At 39.2% G+C, this 17,848-nt stretch overlaps 2 protein-coding genes across 14 annotated transcripts in view; both read right to left on the bottom strand.

Annotated features, from left to right (window-relative positions):
* The window catches only part of LOC140373461 (myelin basic protein-like), a 68,703-nt gene extending 56,059 nt beyond the window's left edge, over nucleotides 1–12,644 (bottom strand). For 2 of the 13 annotated variants that reach the window (XM_072459957.1, XM_072459955.1), the window contains exons 1-5: nucleotides 12,289–12,638; nucleotides 4,354–4,458; nucleotides 4,228–4,254; nucleotides 3,181–3,210; nucleotides 1,465–1,545 (exon numbers count right to left, since the gene is read on the bottom strand). In XM_072459957.1, coding sequence (XP_072316058.1) covers nucleotides 1,465–1,545; nucleotides 3,181–3,210; nucleotides 4,228–4,254; nucleotides 4,354–4,458; nucleotides 12,289–12,375 — 330 coding nt within the window. In that variant the 5' untranslated portion in view covers nucleotides 12,376–12,638. Of the gene's footprint in view, nucleotides 1–1,346; nucleotides 1,363–1,444; nucleotides 1,546–3,180; nucleotides 3,211–4,227; nucleotides 4,255–4,353; nucleotides 4,459–12,288 lie in introns of those variants that run through there. The other 11 variants (XM_072459958.1, XM_072459950.1, XM_072459962.1 and 8 more) reach the window with 11 other exon arrangements.
* LOC140373463 (myelin basic protein-like) overlaps nucleotides 12,294–17,848 on the bottom strand; it is a 39,979-nt gene continuing 34,424 nt past the window's right edge. The window contains exon 4 of the mRNA XM_072459964.1: nucleotides 12,294–12,802. Coding sequence (XP_072316065.1) covers nucleotides 12,504–12,802 — 299 coding nt within the window. The 3' untranslated portion in view covers nucleotides 12,294–12,503. The remainder of the gene's footprint in view (nucleotides 12,803–17,848) is intronic.

The raw sequence follows: 17,848 nt of genomic DNA, 5'->3' as shown, positions 1-17,848 counted from the left end.
TAAAAAAAGTACACTGATTTCTGTGTTTTTCTACAGTTTAAGTTTGAGTGCACTTAAAGAAATGCCACATGCATTTGAATAATAATAATAGGTTATGCATTACCAAAGAGTACAAACCATGTGTTTTATTGCAGATAAAGGAATACTCTGGGTTTACATTTGAATGGACATTTTTCTATAACAAGCTTAAGTTGAATGGGAAAAACTTTAAGATTTAGATATACCAGTTTGAAACTTGTGTATTTTCATCACAGAAATGCAAGAAAAAAATTTCAAATCAGGTTTAGAGTTAGATGAACGAATTAAAGTCCAAGATTAAAGTTTGGCGTGTTTTACCGGCTGTTGGTTTGTGTCCGTTTGGGAGGGGAAAAATCATTGATTACAAGTAACAAAGTTCCATATAAATGTGTTGATGCAAGTGGATCAAATGAAATGTGAAATGTGAAAGCTTTTATGTTGAGAGACTTTAAATTAAGTCCTCAGCATATTGAATACAAAGAACTTAATTATATAAAGATTATTGATTTCCCTGAAAGTGCTCAAATTGTTTGGACACAGTCAATTTTGTATTTATTTATTTTATTTTATTTATTTTATTTATTTTATTTATTTTATTTATTTTATTTATTTTATTTATTTTATTTATTTTATTTATTTATTTGAAATGAGGCAATAGAACATTTTAAACATTTTTTTTTTGCCTCACCTTAAATATATATCAGCTGACAATGTTAAAAATGTCACGGTTTGACAATAAAAGAACAGTGATCTGATCAAATAATGCAAACATTCAAAGCGTACAGTATAGAGTAAATATTACTTGAGTATTATTAGGATTGAGGTACAAGTTTTTGGGACAAGAAAGTTGTTTATCATGAGTAAAAACAGGCAACGAATGAAAGATTTAGAAACAGAACCACAGTACTGCGGCTGCTCCTGTTCCATATTTACTTTTACTTGACACATATTGATATTCACACATTTAGAAGCGTTTCCATTGAACTCCCGCGTGTCACAGTTTCGTGCTCGGACGTCACTGACTGGGCCTACACTGGAGTTAGCTGTGGTTTAGCATGAGAGCTTGTGAAGCACTTCCACCCTCTTGGACATAGCACTATAATACATAATGACGTTAGTAAATGTGCATAAGCAATCAGTCGTTGGCCCCCAGCCGACTCGTCTCCCAGCACATGATCCGGCACTCCGCACTAGAATTAAGCATCTCCTGGCCACTAAAAGCTCCTTGTTATTCTGCTGCAGCCGCCATGGTAATGAGATTAGGCTTCTGTCTAAGTATATCAAAGTGGAAAGACTCGAGTTGCCTGTGCTTTGTGTCAGTTACTCACTTTGCCGTTGTTATCACTGGAGCGAGGAGAAAGAAGGGCAAGGGTGTCATTGAAATATGTAATATAAGTATCATCAACCTAATTATTTCTCCATCTACGGTGACTGTGTATGTTTTACCATTTTGAAGATCCTAGTCAGGCTTCCTTTGCCATCCCCTGCAGCGGCCTTCTTGGCTTTTGGCTGTGACTTCTGATCACCCTGAGAAAGTTGGGGAAAAGTGGGTAAAGACATAGAGAAGTGAATTAAATGTGGCTAGTTTTTGGCTACTTCACCAGCACATTTTTATATAAGTTAAATTACTTAAAGCTGAGTACATTTTGTGCTTTCCCCTTGTAAAAGCAACACTTGAACAGCTAATATTGTACCGCTGTGCGCTGTCTGCACCTATAATAATGTATTTTATGTCTCGTCAACACAGAACACAGCTCTGATTGGCTAACCTTGTTACAACAGTGTTTCCTCATGATTAGTTTACATTCACGCACTGAGGCTCGATTGCTATGAAAATGTCTGTTTCTAGGAATCCCCCTATCCCCGCCCACATCCTTGTATTAAGTTGCGATTATTTGAAAATGGAATAATGTATTGTTACGGTAAAATGCCACTATGAAGAGGCTTATCAGTTTTGCAGTTTTGAACAGGAAGTAAATGGAGCCGTTTCTATTATAAGCCATTTTATAATGAACAAAATGTAAAATGATGATTTACTTATGTAATAGTTAAATATAAAGTCCTGAAAAAGCATACGTCTCCTTTAAGAATATTGGATTGCACATTGTAATTGTATTTCTAGGTACAATAAAAGTGAGAGCTGAAAACTTTGTAATTGGTGACTTTCTCCCGCTCTTGTCAGGCCTGGCAGCGCTAAGTCTAATTAGATATGGTTCTTGTTATTTCACTGGTAATATCTATATTGTAATACGCTGCAGGCTCACGACCACTGCACCTAGAAGCGAGACACTAATTGGTTTACCACAAGTCTGTTTTCTGTCACCCAATGGCAATAGCAAGATTTATTTACTTCCCGTGAGCTGATGCAATCAACCGTATGCTCCCATGCTCGTTTGCTTTTACATAATTCAAGTCTTGATTAACCTGTCACACAGTGAATAATGGAAAATGACGTCATCAGTTCGGCATGGAAATTCGTTCAATTGTTTGTGCATTTTATGTTAAAATCATGCATTCTGAATACTATTAATTTAACATTTTCTTTGCTCAATCTAACCCCAGTGCTGATAGGACGTTCTCAAATCTCATGTTGTGTCACAATTGTGCACAAATAACATGTTTAATATGATGTTGTGTTGTCTTTGACTGTGGCGAGACTGAACCTCACAGAGAAGAAGTAAACAATTGTGCCAACCAAGCAAAACTAAGTCGTTTTACATGACATTTTAGCAACAATTTAGTTTGGTTGGTATTTGACTAATGGATTACACCCTGGATAGTGGCCATATTGAGCCGCACTAGTTCAATTTGTGTCATTTTTCCTTCCGCAGACACAAGCACACGAGCTGTGCTTCCCAGCCTTCGCCCGCTGATGACAGCAGCGTTGATAAAGAGAAAAAGCATACACAATGAGGACTGAAGCTTGTGTTATCATGAAAGTGTGATATGGAGCAGCGCTGTGAACATTTTTCAAAATGGTCTTTGCTCCAAAGCAAATGAGGCCATTACAGCTGATGTATGGGCAGATTACGGCGGCTAAAGTGCTTGATGGTCGACAGACGCCGATGGTAAAAAAGCCATGAGTTCAATCCCAGGTATCGCATCAGTTTAATTAGGCATGATACGGCAAATGCTTTCTCTTTTTCTGAAAACCGAACCTACCAGGCCTATCTTGGTGGCTAATGCTGTCCACTAAAGGAAGAGAAGAAAAGACAAGCACACACACGTAAAACACAGAGGGTGGAGAAGTAGAAATGAGAGGGCTTACTCAGTGCACAAGCAGGAGTGAAGGGAGAGAAGAGCAAGGGTCCATCAAGTGGTGCAAGGGTCCATCCAGGGGGAGGAGGAGGAAGGGGGAGTGGGGGAGGAAAGCAAAGCACATAATGAGTAATAGCACAATTCAGCCAAACACAATACACAAAGGTGATTAAAGGTGATTAAATTGTTCAGTTTTACAAGCAATTTCTTACTACACTCAAATTGAGCTCATTTAGAGCACTGTTGATGGAAAGTACCTGCCTGAACACAGGTTGTACTTTGAACAAGATGTACAATTATTCTTCATTGCACACGACTGCACATTTCATGGTGTAAAGAGACTATCTCTCCAGCCAGTTTCATATTTCATATATACAGGAGCTGAACCGTACATATGGAATATGCAACTGGCTGGAGAGATAGTCTTTATACAAAAGAGAACCAATATTTAATATTTTCCTTTAAAAATTGCCTTTTTTTCCTCAGTTTATAATAGATATGAGCAGCTGAAAGCTGAAGCTACTGTGCGGGTAACTCCACAGCTGTTATCTAGAGACCATATTGTCAAACTCAATATAAATACATTACAGTATGACTATGTCACCAAACAAGTCATAATTAGACAAACATGTCATATGCACGTTTAAAGGGAGAAGATGGAGTCTGCCCCCCGCTCACTGTAAGAATGCATAAGATAAATCTGAAAAAGCAGGTGTCAGACACATATATCATGCACCTTTAATTATTGATCATTTATGTTCTACCACTATAGTTATTTTATGAATCACAGAGTAATGGACTTATTTAGTTACAAAATATATCTGGTATTAGAGGCTATAAAATAAATCTTTGTCTTAGAATAATCATGAATTCCATCAAATAATCGTTTTTTCAATATCTGCCTCCTTCAGTAAGTTGACTTCAGTGTAAAAGGCGTCAGATTGAACTCACCCTAGACTTGGGAGGGGCGGGGGAAACCTGGGAGAAGATAATTATTCACACAAGGTTAGAAAGTGACAGCAGCAAAGACAAGAACAAAGACAAACATGGAGCAACCAACAATTAAGAAAGACTTACAATGCTACGGAAGAATGTGACCACAGCGTTGTCTGCTCCTTTTTTCTTCTGGGCAGAGGCTGAAGATTTCTGAGGAGCTGGAGACAGAGCACCCCGGAAAGAGCCCTGTGGAACACAAGAGGTAAAGGTTTTTCCCCTCTTTCCTTTTGGGAAGTGGATGGAGTGTGTGTGTTTCTGGTGGATTCCACTGAAAATAAAATACAGAATGTATCATGTTTTCAGACAGTTTTCACTGCAAACATGATCTTTGTGAGATACTTTTATTGTGTGGAGAATTCTCCAATATCCGTGGGCACAACAGTCCAAACAATGGACGGATTCAGACTCAGAATAGACAGTGAGGAGAAAAGAAAGTCATAAAATATAGTTTATTTTCGCTCTCCATTGTATTGCTGGCTTTTAGTTTATTTTGCTCAACGTTTAAATTCACATTATTTTTTGCCACAATTGATGTAGATTAGTGCCATCTCAGCCAGTGTTGTCTTTGTGTCAGTCCAAAGCCTGGATAAATATAGTGGTTTGCACTAGGAAGGATCCGGTGTACAAAAACAATGCCTAATCAATATTTAAATGATGCTAGAGCAGGGCCGCTGTCAGCCATTTGGGGGACTGTGGCATTCAGTCCAAAGTGCCTGGTCAGGTTGGTGCCCCTCGAGCGCTTGATGTCCTACGCTGTATGTGTTATTTGCATAATGGGAGGCGGCACTGTGCTAAAGGGGTGGAGCTCCTGTCCTGAAACTCTGGCAGCTTGTTCTGTGTTCAAGTGTCTGTAGCTTTTGGATCCACCCCATTCTTGACCTCTCCAAACCTGCAGTTTTGTGTGATTAAAAATGAACTTTACCTCACTTTTCTTCTCCGATTAATCCAATGAATTTATAGCATACAATACAAATACAAAGTCTATCAAGTCATAAATGTAATTGTAGTAAACGTCTTAGTCTGGTAATGCATCTGACAATGATTCTACTTTCAGAACATCTGGAGCTACAATGGGTCAGAGGTGGAAGAAGTATTACAATGTGTTACTTCAGTCAAACCACAGAAAACATGACCCAAGTAAAAGTAAAAATACTACTTAGTTAAAGTTTTGAAGCATCTGTTTAAAACTGTCCTTTCAAAGTAAAAACAACAGGTGAAGAACTGTTAAATGTGATGATTTTGATGAATAATTGTAGCGATTTTAGTCAAAGCTGTGGCTTGAACTCAACACATTTAGTCCGGACGTAACCATGAATGTGCCAAAAAATAACCCCTCAAATCATATGAAAGTACTTTTTACACAAGTAATCCATAGTAAAATGTACTTAAATTAAATAGATATATATGAAGTACAGTACTTTTACTTTTGTGCTGTATTTTCCACTGCTGGATTCCGAGTTTTCGCACCACACAGACCTGGGACACGGCTTCTATTCACACATAATTTCAGATAATTGCAGCAAAGGAAAATTGTAAAATCAATTTACCCATTATTTGTGGGTTGTGAAAATCGGCTTCTGCCGGCTGTTACTCACATTAATGGCAGAGCAAAATAATACAAAATATCAGTGTACTGTGCAGAAATACATTGGCTCCAGGACGCAGGATGTGTCATTCACTTTGTGCCTCATAAACCTTGAATAAAAACCTTCCCCGCAGAAAGTGAGAAAAAGTGCAAATTAAAAGTTCTCTAAGAGGGTCTGTGGCACCTGCTGCTCATGAGAGAACAAACTCATTTCTACCTCCTCGCCGCTGCTGGTCTTTCAGTTAATGTCGCCTCTTACTTTTTATCCGACCCTTTAATGGAAGCGTGAGTGTGAGTTTCTGGAGCATCCATTATCTCACATCAAAAGTAGCTCCAAAAATAGACTCAATTTGCAGGCGATATTGTTACTGAGTCTATACCATGGACCAAAGACCGCCAAAGATGGACCACCGCAGGCCAAAGAAAAGAAGTTTGGCCAATTATTTGTAAGGAAATTGTGGCGTGGACAACAAATTCATTCACTATTGATCAAAATATCAGTTTTTTCAGTGTCATTCGAATGGTTCATAATGATGTCCATTTGCAAATGCATGCCTCGTCCTCCCGTGCTTTTGATAACACTTTGTCTGTTGTGGTAATAATGATGTTGTATTAAATGGACACTGACCGGCCGAGGAATAAAAGCTCTTACATCAGATAGAATGTTATTTTCCACTATGTTTCCGGTGGAGAGAATCTTCTGTCTTTCTAAGTCTTTTTTTAAAATACTTTGACAGTGTGAGGAATAAAAACAGGTTAATCAGATGCTAACGGTGCATCTAAAATATTGCGGGAATAGCAGTCGGTAAATATAATGTGTCTGTTTGAAGCGGCAGGGCTTTTTGACACTACATATGATCCTGAGTGAATAAAGACGACCACAGCTGTCAGTCAAGACGTTTAAACAAGAGATTCATGTTCCAGATTTTGACTTTAGATAACTCTAGACAGACAGATGAATCCGAACGGATGCTAAATCAAACTTGAAGGTCAAAGGTGATTCCCCTGTGTCTCGTTTAGGGTGCTTAGGGTGAAGGGACACCGAAAAACATCAGGAGAACATGCAAACATCCCTGTTGTTTGTTGTTTTCCTTCGAATTCTCTTCCATCAAGGCCTGACATTAACTTAGCTGTATATTTGCAAGATGTTTCATTGTTGCTGACACACACCACAAACTTATAAAATCACATTGTCATCACTTTACAAAGACAGAGTACACTTCCTTTCATCCTTCTGCTGGGACCGACTGCAGCCTAACTTCAAGATTGCAATGCCTGGAGCGTGATTTTAGGCCGCTCTTCTCCGCGGGACATAATCGTCGGTAAATCACCCCCGAGGTCGGCTCCCGTCAGCCGTTGTGACTGACAAATCTATATGCAAAGTTATTCCTCTCCAAACGGTGTAGGCTGCCTAACATTTGGGCATTATTCTCAACACAATAGAGTGGAGCGTCGGGGAGCGGAGCGGTGGCAGACGCTATTGTCATCAGCTTTTTAATTTCTGCCATCTTTCTTAGCCTTAATGATAGGACACATCACATAGAAAAAGGATTCAAGGACATTTTATGTGGCGACAAATCTCATGCATTCCAATCTTATTAATAACGAATGCACTAGAGGGATTATGCCGGATTGTCCATGAATCTTACAGGGCAATGTTATAAGATTAATAAATATCTGGCTCCGAAACCCTTCTCACAACATGTTTCCACACACGATGTTTGTCACTCAAAGTTGTTTGATTTCACAATGACGCTAAAGCAATCGTTTTCTGACGGGCTTTCTTGGCTGGATCGGTTTCTCGTGTCAAGAGCTGCTGAAGAATGGGAACGCCTCGTGAACCTAAAGTAATGAAGCGTTGTAATTACAGTGAACAGTAAGCAGGGAATTGATTGCCGCTCTCCAACCTGTAACGTGAGAGTAATGAAGGTTAAGATGAAGGGCCGTAGTGACACGTGTCCTCTATAGATTCATCCTTCAATGCCGCTGGGGGAAGCCTGTCAGGAGCGCCGCCTGTCAGGAGCGCCGCCTGTCAGGAGCGCCGCCTGGAGGATTCTACCTATGATGAGTGTTTTGGTTTGATGGAGGAAGTCCACTGTGACACATGGGGGGGGTAATAATAAGGTAATAATAAGAGGGAAGTATTAAGCCAGGGGGGTCCAAACTTTATTCACTGAGGGCCGCATTTTGAACCTAATACGAGGCAAAGGGCCACAAACAACCCGACAATATCGAATTTGTTGAATGACAAAGTGATTCATTCAAAATGTTGCATTTGACATTGTTTGGATGAGCCTCTACACCTTTAATACAACTTGGAACATTAATATTAGGTTGATATAACATCAAAATGCATAATCTTTCCAATTTTATAGTAAAACCTACTACTTCTTGTTGTATGGATCAACTTGGGCCAACAAAAATGTGTCTAAGGGCCGCATTTGGCTCCCGGGCCGTAGTTTGGACATGCCTGTATTAAGCAATTACATTTTATTATCATATTTCCTTTCACATCTGGTGTAGGTGAATCCATGCAGACCTGCTGACTAAATAGTATAGTTAAATCATAAATTGTAATGGTTTGTAATTGCTTTATGGTCGACAGGTCCCTCTTGAAAATAAGACAATGAGTGCAGAGGAAAACCCGAATAAACAAAAGATGAATGATCATTTGCATAATTAAATGAAAGCTACTTCAAAATAACATTACTTACCTCAGTTATGTCTATAGTATTCTCCTACAGTCGGTTTACTCAATTACAATCTAAACTTGGCATCTGTAAATGATGGGATAATACAGCAGTAAGTTTACCATTGACCACATAATCGTTCTCTTCAATTAAGCACAGTTTTCTATCATTTCTAGGCACAATGGCAGAGTAATTTACTTTGGAGTAGTCAGCTATCATGTTCTGTCTGTCCAAAGAATGCAACTTTATTATTATTGTTTTTTGTATTAGCAACTGGATAAATCTGTCTATGGCATTCATTTCTGAGCACTTTCCCCAGAAGAGATTAGCTCTTTGCCAAATCTTATTATACCTTTCATTCTGTTCCATTCAGTGTATTAAAAATAAATAAATTTGTCTGTGTCTGTCATTAAAATAATACCTCAAAGTTAAAAGAGTGTTTTTTCAGTTGATGGTAATTTAAAACGTTATGCAATATCATTTGTTGTAAGTAAGTTTATAAGTGCAGAGGCATGTAGAAAGACATTTTACTGTCAATTTCTAATACATACAACTTCAAGCAATCATTCAATTAATTTAGAAAGGAAATCTATTTAGACAGGAATCAATCCAGACAATTTAATTCCAGTTGAAACTGTTTGGGATTCAAAAAGCTCCAGAATCCAAGTCTAACCATGTCCACAAAGCCTCAGTATTCATTTTATAACTGAACATGTCTCAAACAGTGATTAAAATGCTGTTCAAAAGTCTCAAAATGTTACAGAATTTACTAAAATTCACACTTTTTCAACAAACTCATACTCATTTACTGTAGATTTAAATATTTCTCATGTCAGTACAAAACGTGACTCCATTATTCTGATCCCATTTGCTTCATTTGCTTCATCTTCTAACTTTGAGCTACATTACGTTGCACAGACACTTTCCATCATACTTGAATAACTGAAGCCTTCTCTGCAGATCACCGCCGCACGACTCGATCCCGACAGGTTTGCACACGACTCTCAGCAGCTGTTAGGAGAGTCATTAAAGGCCTGGGTTTAAAGCGTGAAGCATATTAATAAAATGAAAGGAAAAAAAAAACAAGACAGATGTTGTTAAAGAGGTTTAATCAAGCAGTAATAATCAAAACACTGAACCGGATCAGGTTAGGAACAGGTTTCAACAGCAGATACAAACACATATTGACAAGTTACAAGGCATTTTTCAGATGCAAAGCTGGTTATAAAGAACTTTCCTAAGAATGTGATCCTGAGGTGAGCGAGGAGCTTTTTATGGGGAGCGCAATTTCTCCCCGTTAAAGACACTGGAGTGATTTGGCAGAACTATTCACTAAAACTGTCAAATTGTAGGAGTGATTTTGTCTGCCATTCATCGGATGCAAATTGAGCAGAAGAAATATGCTAATGTTACGACTATTTCTGCATGAAAAGCTTGTTCGTGTACAGCGCTTTTTCTTCTCAATAACCAGATAATACAACTTTTAATTAGCAATGATAAAATATGTGCAAATCAACCCACTCGTTGTTTTTGATATCCTGAAATATCATTTCTAAGAACCTGCTAACGAGTCGCTGTAATCCCTCGTTTGTCCAGGATCCATCTAGGATATTTCAAAGCTGTCCAGATGACTAACCAACAGCTCTTACCATTATTTTTGCTCAAAATAATAAAATGACAAAGAAGCATGCATTTATAACACAGAAAATGAAGGTACGGTACAAAACTGGAGTACAAAGGCAGAAAGTGGCATCTGCAAGTCACATAATGGTGTAATCATTATAACTGTTGCCAATGAAAGAATAGTTTGAATAAAACAATATACCACACGCCTGCTCATCCCAAAATATGATGTCGTTGTTATATTAGATGCATTTAAAGGTGCACTATGTAACTTTGCTGTTGGGGGTCCGCCACTTGCTTCCCTTTACGTGGATGTAATTGCTTTGTCTGGAATGTTCCACAGTGTGACATTAAATTGATCTAACTGGCTGCAGCTGTACTGTTGAACACGCAAAGCAGGAAAGTGACATAATGCACCTTTAAATATTTCATCGGGACGTGATCTCTGTTCAAATCTAGAGGTCATCAAATGGAAATAGCCAAGGCCATTTTCAATTTTCCCCCTTTCAAATTTAGCAGTAGAAATTGGCAGTGTTCCAAAAGCAGAGTTTGAAAGTTTGAATTATAACATGAAAGCTGAAACTTTGACTTTTGATATTTGTAAATTGCCTCGTTATTGGCTTATTTCACATTGATTCCTCTGCAATTTCCCATGAATCTGAGTCACTGAGAGGTGAATATCACATTGTGCCTTTGTACAACAGAATGTACTTTCAGATTTATTTCGTAATACTGCAGTGTTGGAAGTTTCAAAATCATATGCAAACGTGGGCACGCAGACAGACAGGCAGGTCAGCTTCAAAACGAGGCTAAATCACGACCGTCTACGAGATGAAAAGTCTGTAAGATCAAAAATGAGTTTGTTTGCGAGGCAGATGCGAGGTGGGTTGAGCCTGCCAGTCAGTTATCTGCAACGCCAGCTCTCATCATCAAAAGGCAAATCCACGGTGAATACATAAACATAGATTTAACAGCTGTTGTCATTTGTAAGAACAGAATGAACTTAGAGCGCAGCAGACTTTTCCTCAGCAAGAGTCGCTCACAGCCTCAGCCGCGTAGTTCAATGCAAATCACAAGTTGTTCTATTCTGACATTTCCCTGAACAATTTCAAAGTAACATTTCTTACGTTAAATAATTGATTCTGGTGAGAGCGTTTGCGAAATCGTTTTCTCCTGAATTCTCGACTGTGTTTCATGGTTGAAGTAGATTGTAAGGCATGGGAGAAGAATGCATATTTAAGAATATATTTAAACTTTTCAAAACTCTTTATAGTTTTAACAGAAATATGAACAAAAACGTTTTAAACTATATTGTAAACTTAAAACTAGTTTAGGGAGAGCTACACTGCAGATTTGGAGCTATTTCCAATACTAGACTTTGGGGTGAATCTTGTTGTAGCCATAAAGTTTCAACAACATTTAAGAATAGCTGAGTGCAAGTAAATCCCACATTAAGAGGTCAGTAATTATGGGTTAAATTTGCAGACAAAGCTTGATTAGCCATTTAGAGGGTCTTTTGCTAGAAGTAGCTTGATCTTTCAAATAAGTAACAATGTCGTACTGAAGTAGTCGTTCGATGGCTTGCACCGTCTTCTTTATATTCCCTGTTTCTCCCCATCACATTTCATGGTGTAGTGTTAATAGCCAAAAGCCATTGGGAAGAATTTCTCCCAAAACACCAACAAAACCTTTGCCATCTCATTAGGAAGGACCAGAAAACAGCTACGGACCAAACTGCTCTTTTATACCCGACAAACTCAGCCACAAAACAATGCCACCGTTTACTCAAGACGAAAGCGTTTTGACAATAAAACTCGACTCAAAACGACATTGCTACTCGTGTCAGTACCGTTCAAATTCATACATATAAGAATTATATAGAAAATCAATAATAATCACAGCCTGCATTCGACACGATTGAATTAAAATCCGACCCCACCCCAAGTCGTTCAAAGTCCAGTTGTAATCTTTGAGGACAATGTCTTGGTAACTTGGGTTTACCATCAAACAAAGACAAAACTTAAAATGTACACTAAAACTCAACAAAACGGTTTGTTTAATAAAAGATGATAAAAGTGGTTCTGGGAGTGATCAGCAGGCAGTGTCCCGCTACCTCACCTTGCTCTTCTTCTTTTTGTCCCCTCCAAAAATCTTTCCAATGTGATCCAGGACTCCGGGGTTCTTCTTGCTGCTTGCAGAAGCCATGGTGCTATAGTAGTAGTCTATGGGACGTTTGTATTGGTCAAAAGTGGCTAGTTTCTTCTCTTAAAATAAGAGAACTATAGCAGAGGAAGGAGAAGAGAGAAGCGAGGAGAGGGAGGGTTAAGCTAAGCCTAGTCTAGGTCCTGTTCTGGGCTCTCCGACCCGCACTCTGAAGCCGCTCCGCTGTGTTCCTGGATGGTCTGCAGCTCGTCCGATTCAGAGGGTCGCTCTTTGAAGGTGTTATCCTCCCTTCCCGGGGCATCTCGGGAGAAGAGGCGGACCAGGTGGGGGCGTGGCGTGGCTTCGTCAGGGTCCTCTGTAGTCGGGGGGGTCTCGGGCGGATGGGGGCCCTCAGCGCCCGTGGAGTCAGTCACCGCCGGCTTCTTGGAGATGCAGCCATTGTTCTGGTTGGCATCTGCCTCACACAGGCCTAGGCGAGAGACAAAAAGGGTCATCTATGGCACACAACACACTGTACACGGGACAATGGGCTCTCTATGCGCCCTCGCCCTGTTACTCAGAACAGCAGCTAGCATTTTTTATATTTCAACTGAACCCACCATACCTGATGGAGAGATATAGCACCAAACATTGCAGCTAACTACCTAAACTATCATCAATAATTCACACACACTATCATTGTTGGATATTAAGATTCTAATTGTTTACTTTTGCTTTTCCTTTTTTGCTTTAGGATTTCGCTATTGATTTTACTTTAAAGTCCATCCTACTAATTATGGGTCGTAGACAGGACATCGAGAGCAGTGTCGAGTTAGGGTGAACTCGAAGAAATACAGAAAAAGACTAAAAGATTCATCTCCAAGGAGGAAGCGCAAGAATTGTCAATAAATAGAATAAATAGAGATCATGGGAAGGCCAAGACACTACAACCTTTTTGCACTGACCTCTGTGGCCCCATCCCCCCCACGAGACAGATACTGCTCTGTTTCACGCTAAAGGAAGTAAAGTGCTATAAGAAATAACTGCAGGTGGCATGAAAGGCAAACCAAAGGGCACGGGAAGTTAGGGAGTTATGGCTTTCAATTGTGTTTCTTTCCATCAGGCCAATCATCTCAACCATCAGTGGCGTGTCCCGGCATATTGCACCCATTCACTTCGGAGCAGAGCTATTCCTCAAACATCCACAGTTGACAGCTAACGATTAAGCTCCCACTGCCGAGGAGAGCATCCAGTGCATTCCTGCCTGCGCACAATCTCCACACTGTGCTGGCAGAAATGGCGTCGCACTACACCAGGAAACTTGCATGCTAATATCAGCCAAACAGTGGGCTTGTTGTGGAGTGGCACATAGTTATGACAGAAAAAAAACAATGGCGCTTGTGTCGCAAAAATAACTCCTATAAGTAAGACTTTTCATCAAGATGCACAGTGATTCGAAGCGAGCGGAGTTGTTGTCACCGAGAGCCCTGCAAATGAGGCTTCCTATTAGAATGTGTTCGTTTGCTTAGCTTTATTTGCATAAAATTAAGAGAAATCTATTTGCGAGTGGAGAAGCAAGTCTACAGATACAGATATAGAAACTTTTCAGATTCTGCCTTTGATTCATGTGAGACAGAAGTGAAGATTTGCTCTTGCCGATTGCTTTTTACTGACAAATTCCATGTACCTTAGGGTGCAACTGTTGCAGCACCGTTTCTATTATACAAAATGTCTGCACATTAATATGATATTGGCCCCACGCCTCCAAATTCATCAATTGTATCCGATCTATTTGGCCGGAGTGCATATGATGAACAAATCCAGTGCATTACATGAGACTTCACACTAAATAACCATTAAGAGAGAGGGATGTGAAGTATACACAGTGGGTTGCCGAGCGAGAGGATAATAGTAGAAATGAAATTGTCATTATGTCGTGCCAAGACCTGCTTCTAGTTGATGAGAAAATGATGGTGTTATTAAACTAAAAAGGACTCCACAGAATGGCATACAAAGATGATCCAGATTCAGAACAATGAATAATGTCTTCAGTGGCCTGTTGCCAACCTTTTAAAATAATCACAAAAATAAGGATTGGTGTTTTTGTAGTTTACCCACTCTGCCAAAAAACATCCTTCACCTCCAGAAATACAAAGCAATAATCTAATTACATGCACAGTTTATTAAGTCACTCTCCAGTGGTACAAAGAGTGAGATTCTGTAAAAAGGTTTGGACTGCATTTTAATTAAAATATACAACAGTTCTGCTATTGACTCCCTTGATGGAAAATTGGTTCATTGATTGAAGACCAAGTGGTAATGATCTGAATGTAATGATTACACAGTGCATCATGACAAAAAACTAATTAGCACGTTTTTGAGCACTCGGCCGTGGACTCGCTTTCTAATATCTCATATATGTTAAACAATTTTACTTTGTGTCTTTCTGCGTTCACCGTGGTTACTATGAATATTATAATAGTAGATAAAGATTACGATTGTGTTCCCTGTTGTGTCGGTTTGTCTCCCCATTAGCATCAGCAAAAGTCTAAAATATACAACTCACAAATCTGGTTCCTGACATGACTCTAGTCCATTATTTAGCAGGTGACCTCATTATTCAGTCAGTGGAGGTAGACTTGGATCAACACCAGGAGATGACAAAAAGGATTCTTGACATATTGTAGTACTAGACAGCGGTTTATGACAACTGCTCTATAATGTCTTAGTTTATGTTTGTTTCTAAGGGTTAGCAGCAAATCCAAGAAACTAGGGGCCTGAGGCAGGGTCAACACAGACAAGCATGTGCTACTGTAACTTGAGGAAAGCAGGAGGATATACACAGTAAGGACCCTTTAATTATCAGGTAGACACTTTAATCATAGTTTAAAGTAGGGGTGAAGAACATTAAAAACATGTTTAGGCAAAATGGTGATGTCATCCAAAAACTGACAGATTTGTTGTTATTCTGTCACTTTTCTTTATCATTATCGTCCAGCTGCTGGCCCAGGTTTACTCATCCCTGGTTTATTGGTGTTGACAAAATTCAAATATCAAGCCCTGTTGTTTACAGTGTCTGGCTCTCGCCGTGGAGATGTGCTAATGGCCGAGCCCGCTGCTGTGTCATTACAGGTGCATTATGGATTGGTCCAGGGACATTTTTGCTGGACCTCTTGATGAGTGGTAATGACTCACCAAAAGGTGGAGCGACTAATGTTTTCAGGCAAATCACAATCCAACTACTCTTTAGCCTATCCTGCTGAACAAAGCCCAGAAGCTAATCAGGGGCCACAAGTGACATAAGAACCAACATAATATTAGTGCAAAGAGCAAAGACAACATTTCCATGATAAAAGTGAAAAGTAAATTGTTTAACCCCCATTGGTGTCTGAAGCCTATCTCAGCATCTACTTTAGACCTTGAGCGCAGTGGGACAGGGGCCGACCCAGTCTTCGGCACACGTAACAGATGATCAGTCATTTTAGTCTAATCTATTCTCCCAGCACAAATCTTTAGACTTTAGTCTGTCATCCTCAAGAGAGACAGCCCAGTCAGTTTCTCTTGAGGATGTATTTCTCATTCTCCTTGACAAGTTTGGTCAATTCCATTCCACATCTAAAATACTAATGTTGTTTAAATATGCAGCAATTAAAAACGTGTGACATTGAAATAATAGAACAGAGAGAACAGAATAGAATAGGTTATGTTCTTGTTCTAGAAGGACCTATGTAACTCTATGGGAACTTGACTTTACTTTATAGAAATCCACAATAGTTGAACCGTATTATTATTTGTTTGGGGTTGGGTTAACAAACCTGCCATAGTAATCTCATGTCTTAAAACCTATGGAGTAGAATCGAATAGACAGAAAATGTTTAGCTGGTTTTGCACAACCTCAAAAGTTGAGGATTTTTAAGACTTTAACATGGCCAAATAAACCCTGAAGAGTTTTGGAAGACGTGAGCAGCACATATTGGTGTGGTGAACGCACAAAAACTCAAAGATGAAGTGTGTGTTTGTGAGGAGATGGTCCACACAACAGGCCCAACAATGGTCAAGTAGCGAATGTGGTTTGACAGAAACAAAGAAATAAAACTGAAGGACAAGATGTATTTGCTGTTCTGTTTACTGAAGAGGTCTAGAGAACACATAGTAAAAACAACTTCCATAAAGCATAGCCATTCAAATAAAAGCAAGAGGCAAGAGAATAAAGACTCCATTAAAATGCTGGAAGCCTTGAGGGAGAGTCTCAGAGCTCCAGAAGCATCAACATTGTCACATGAATGTTGTTTAAGGCAATAAGTGTGGACTATCACCTGTCAGGTCAAGTCTTGAGGATTTGGGGTGTGTGTCGGAAAGGCCCGGGTTTAAATTGTATAATATATGATTATCAGTATATTCTTTTGTTGCATTAGAATCCATTCTCAGACATTCACTAAAAGGATTCAAAACACATCCTTGTAAACAGCACTAAGGGCCAATTATGGTGCAGAGATGGAGAGGCAGAGGTCCCATCAAAGTGCACTGGCTTCACTCAGCTGGTTCCCTTCATAAATACAAAAATGTATAAATGTATTTATGTGCAGATATCCTCTGGGTCCTCAATGCCACCACACAGGAGCAGCAAAGGTAGCAGCATCAACATATTCATTCAAAAACACACATAATACTCAAGAAAAACAGAAGAAGTCAGATGAATATGGTGTGCTAGTTAACAATCAGGTCAAATTGAGATGTCTTAAGAGTAACACTTAAAGCATTACAGTGTGCTGCTTTGAAGTCTAGGGCCAGAATTACTCTATATATGAATTTGCTTTATTAAAATGAATTGACTCTTATAGATAAGACACTATAACTGTGGGAGAGGAAATCATGTGACGTAACAGATATTGTACATAGCAATATTTACATTTAATTATATTATTGTCATAATCACAACCAACATAGACTATAAAATACAGTGTCCAACTAAATATCGGACATTATTCACCATTGCCCTTAAACAACACAAGGTATTGATTCAAAGTAGAATCAATACCAACATTTAAATTGCATGTGAATAGTTAGACCAATGCAAACGGTGTTTGGAATCCAGATAAATAAATGGCAATATTTTAAAGATTTTCTCCAAATTATGTCATTTAAATGAACCACAGTCTCACCCACAGCCCTGTTTGACCACAAACCTATGAAGATGTCCAGTTTTGTGCAGTGCTTTCTTGCAGTGCAGAAGTTCAAATGAAGCTTTATGTGTATTCTTTAGGCAAGAACTAAATATTGATCCGTGCTGGAGAATTAAAGACAATAGCCAATACACAAAGAGTGCCAATATCGGCCCAGTACATTGACCTATTGGTCCATCTCCGGTAGAAATACTGACAATTAGGGCTGGGTAAAAAAATCGATTTGATCGATTTTGGATCGATGTAATTAACATTTTGCAATATTGATTCATAAGGCATGAGATCGATTTTCCCCCATGAAGTTAACCCCAGTAGTCTTGTGCGCGGTGCAGCAGTGGCGCGTTTACGTCCGC

Source organism: Eucyclogobius newberryi, unplaced genomic scaffold (genome assembly GCF_026437365.1).
Source record: "Eucyclogobius newberryi isolate DKJ021-1_F unplaced genomic scaffold, fEucNew1.0.hap1 SCAF_3, whole genome shotgun sequence".
NCBI classification, from domain to species: Eukaryota; Metazoa; Chordata; class Actinopteri; order Gobiiformes; family Gobiidae; genus Eucyclogobius; species Eucyclogobius newberryi.
The sequence above is the reverse complement of the archived record's forward strand: the minus strand, read 5'-3'. Positions and strand labels throughout refer to the sequence as shown.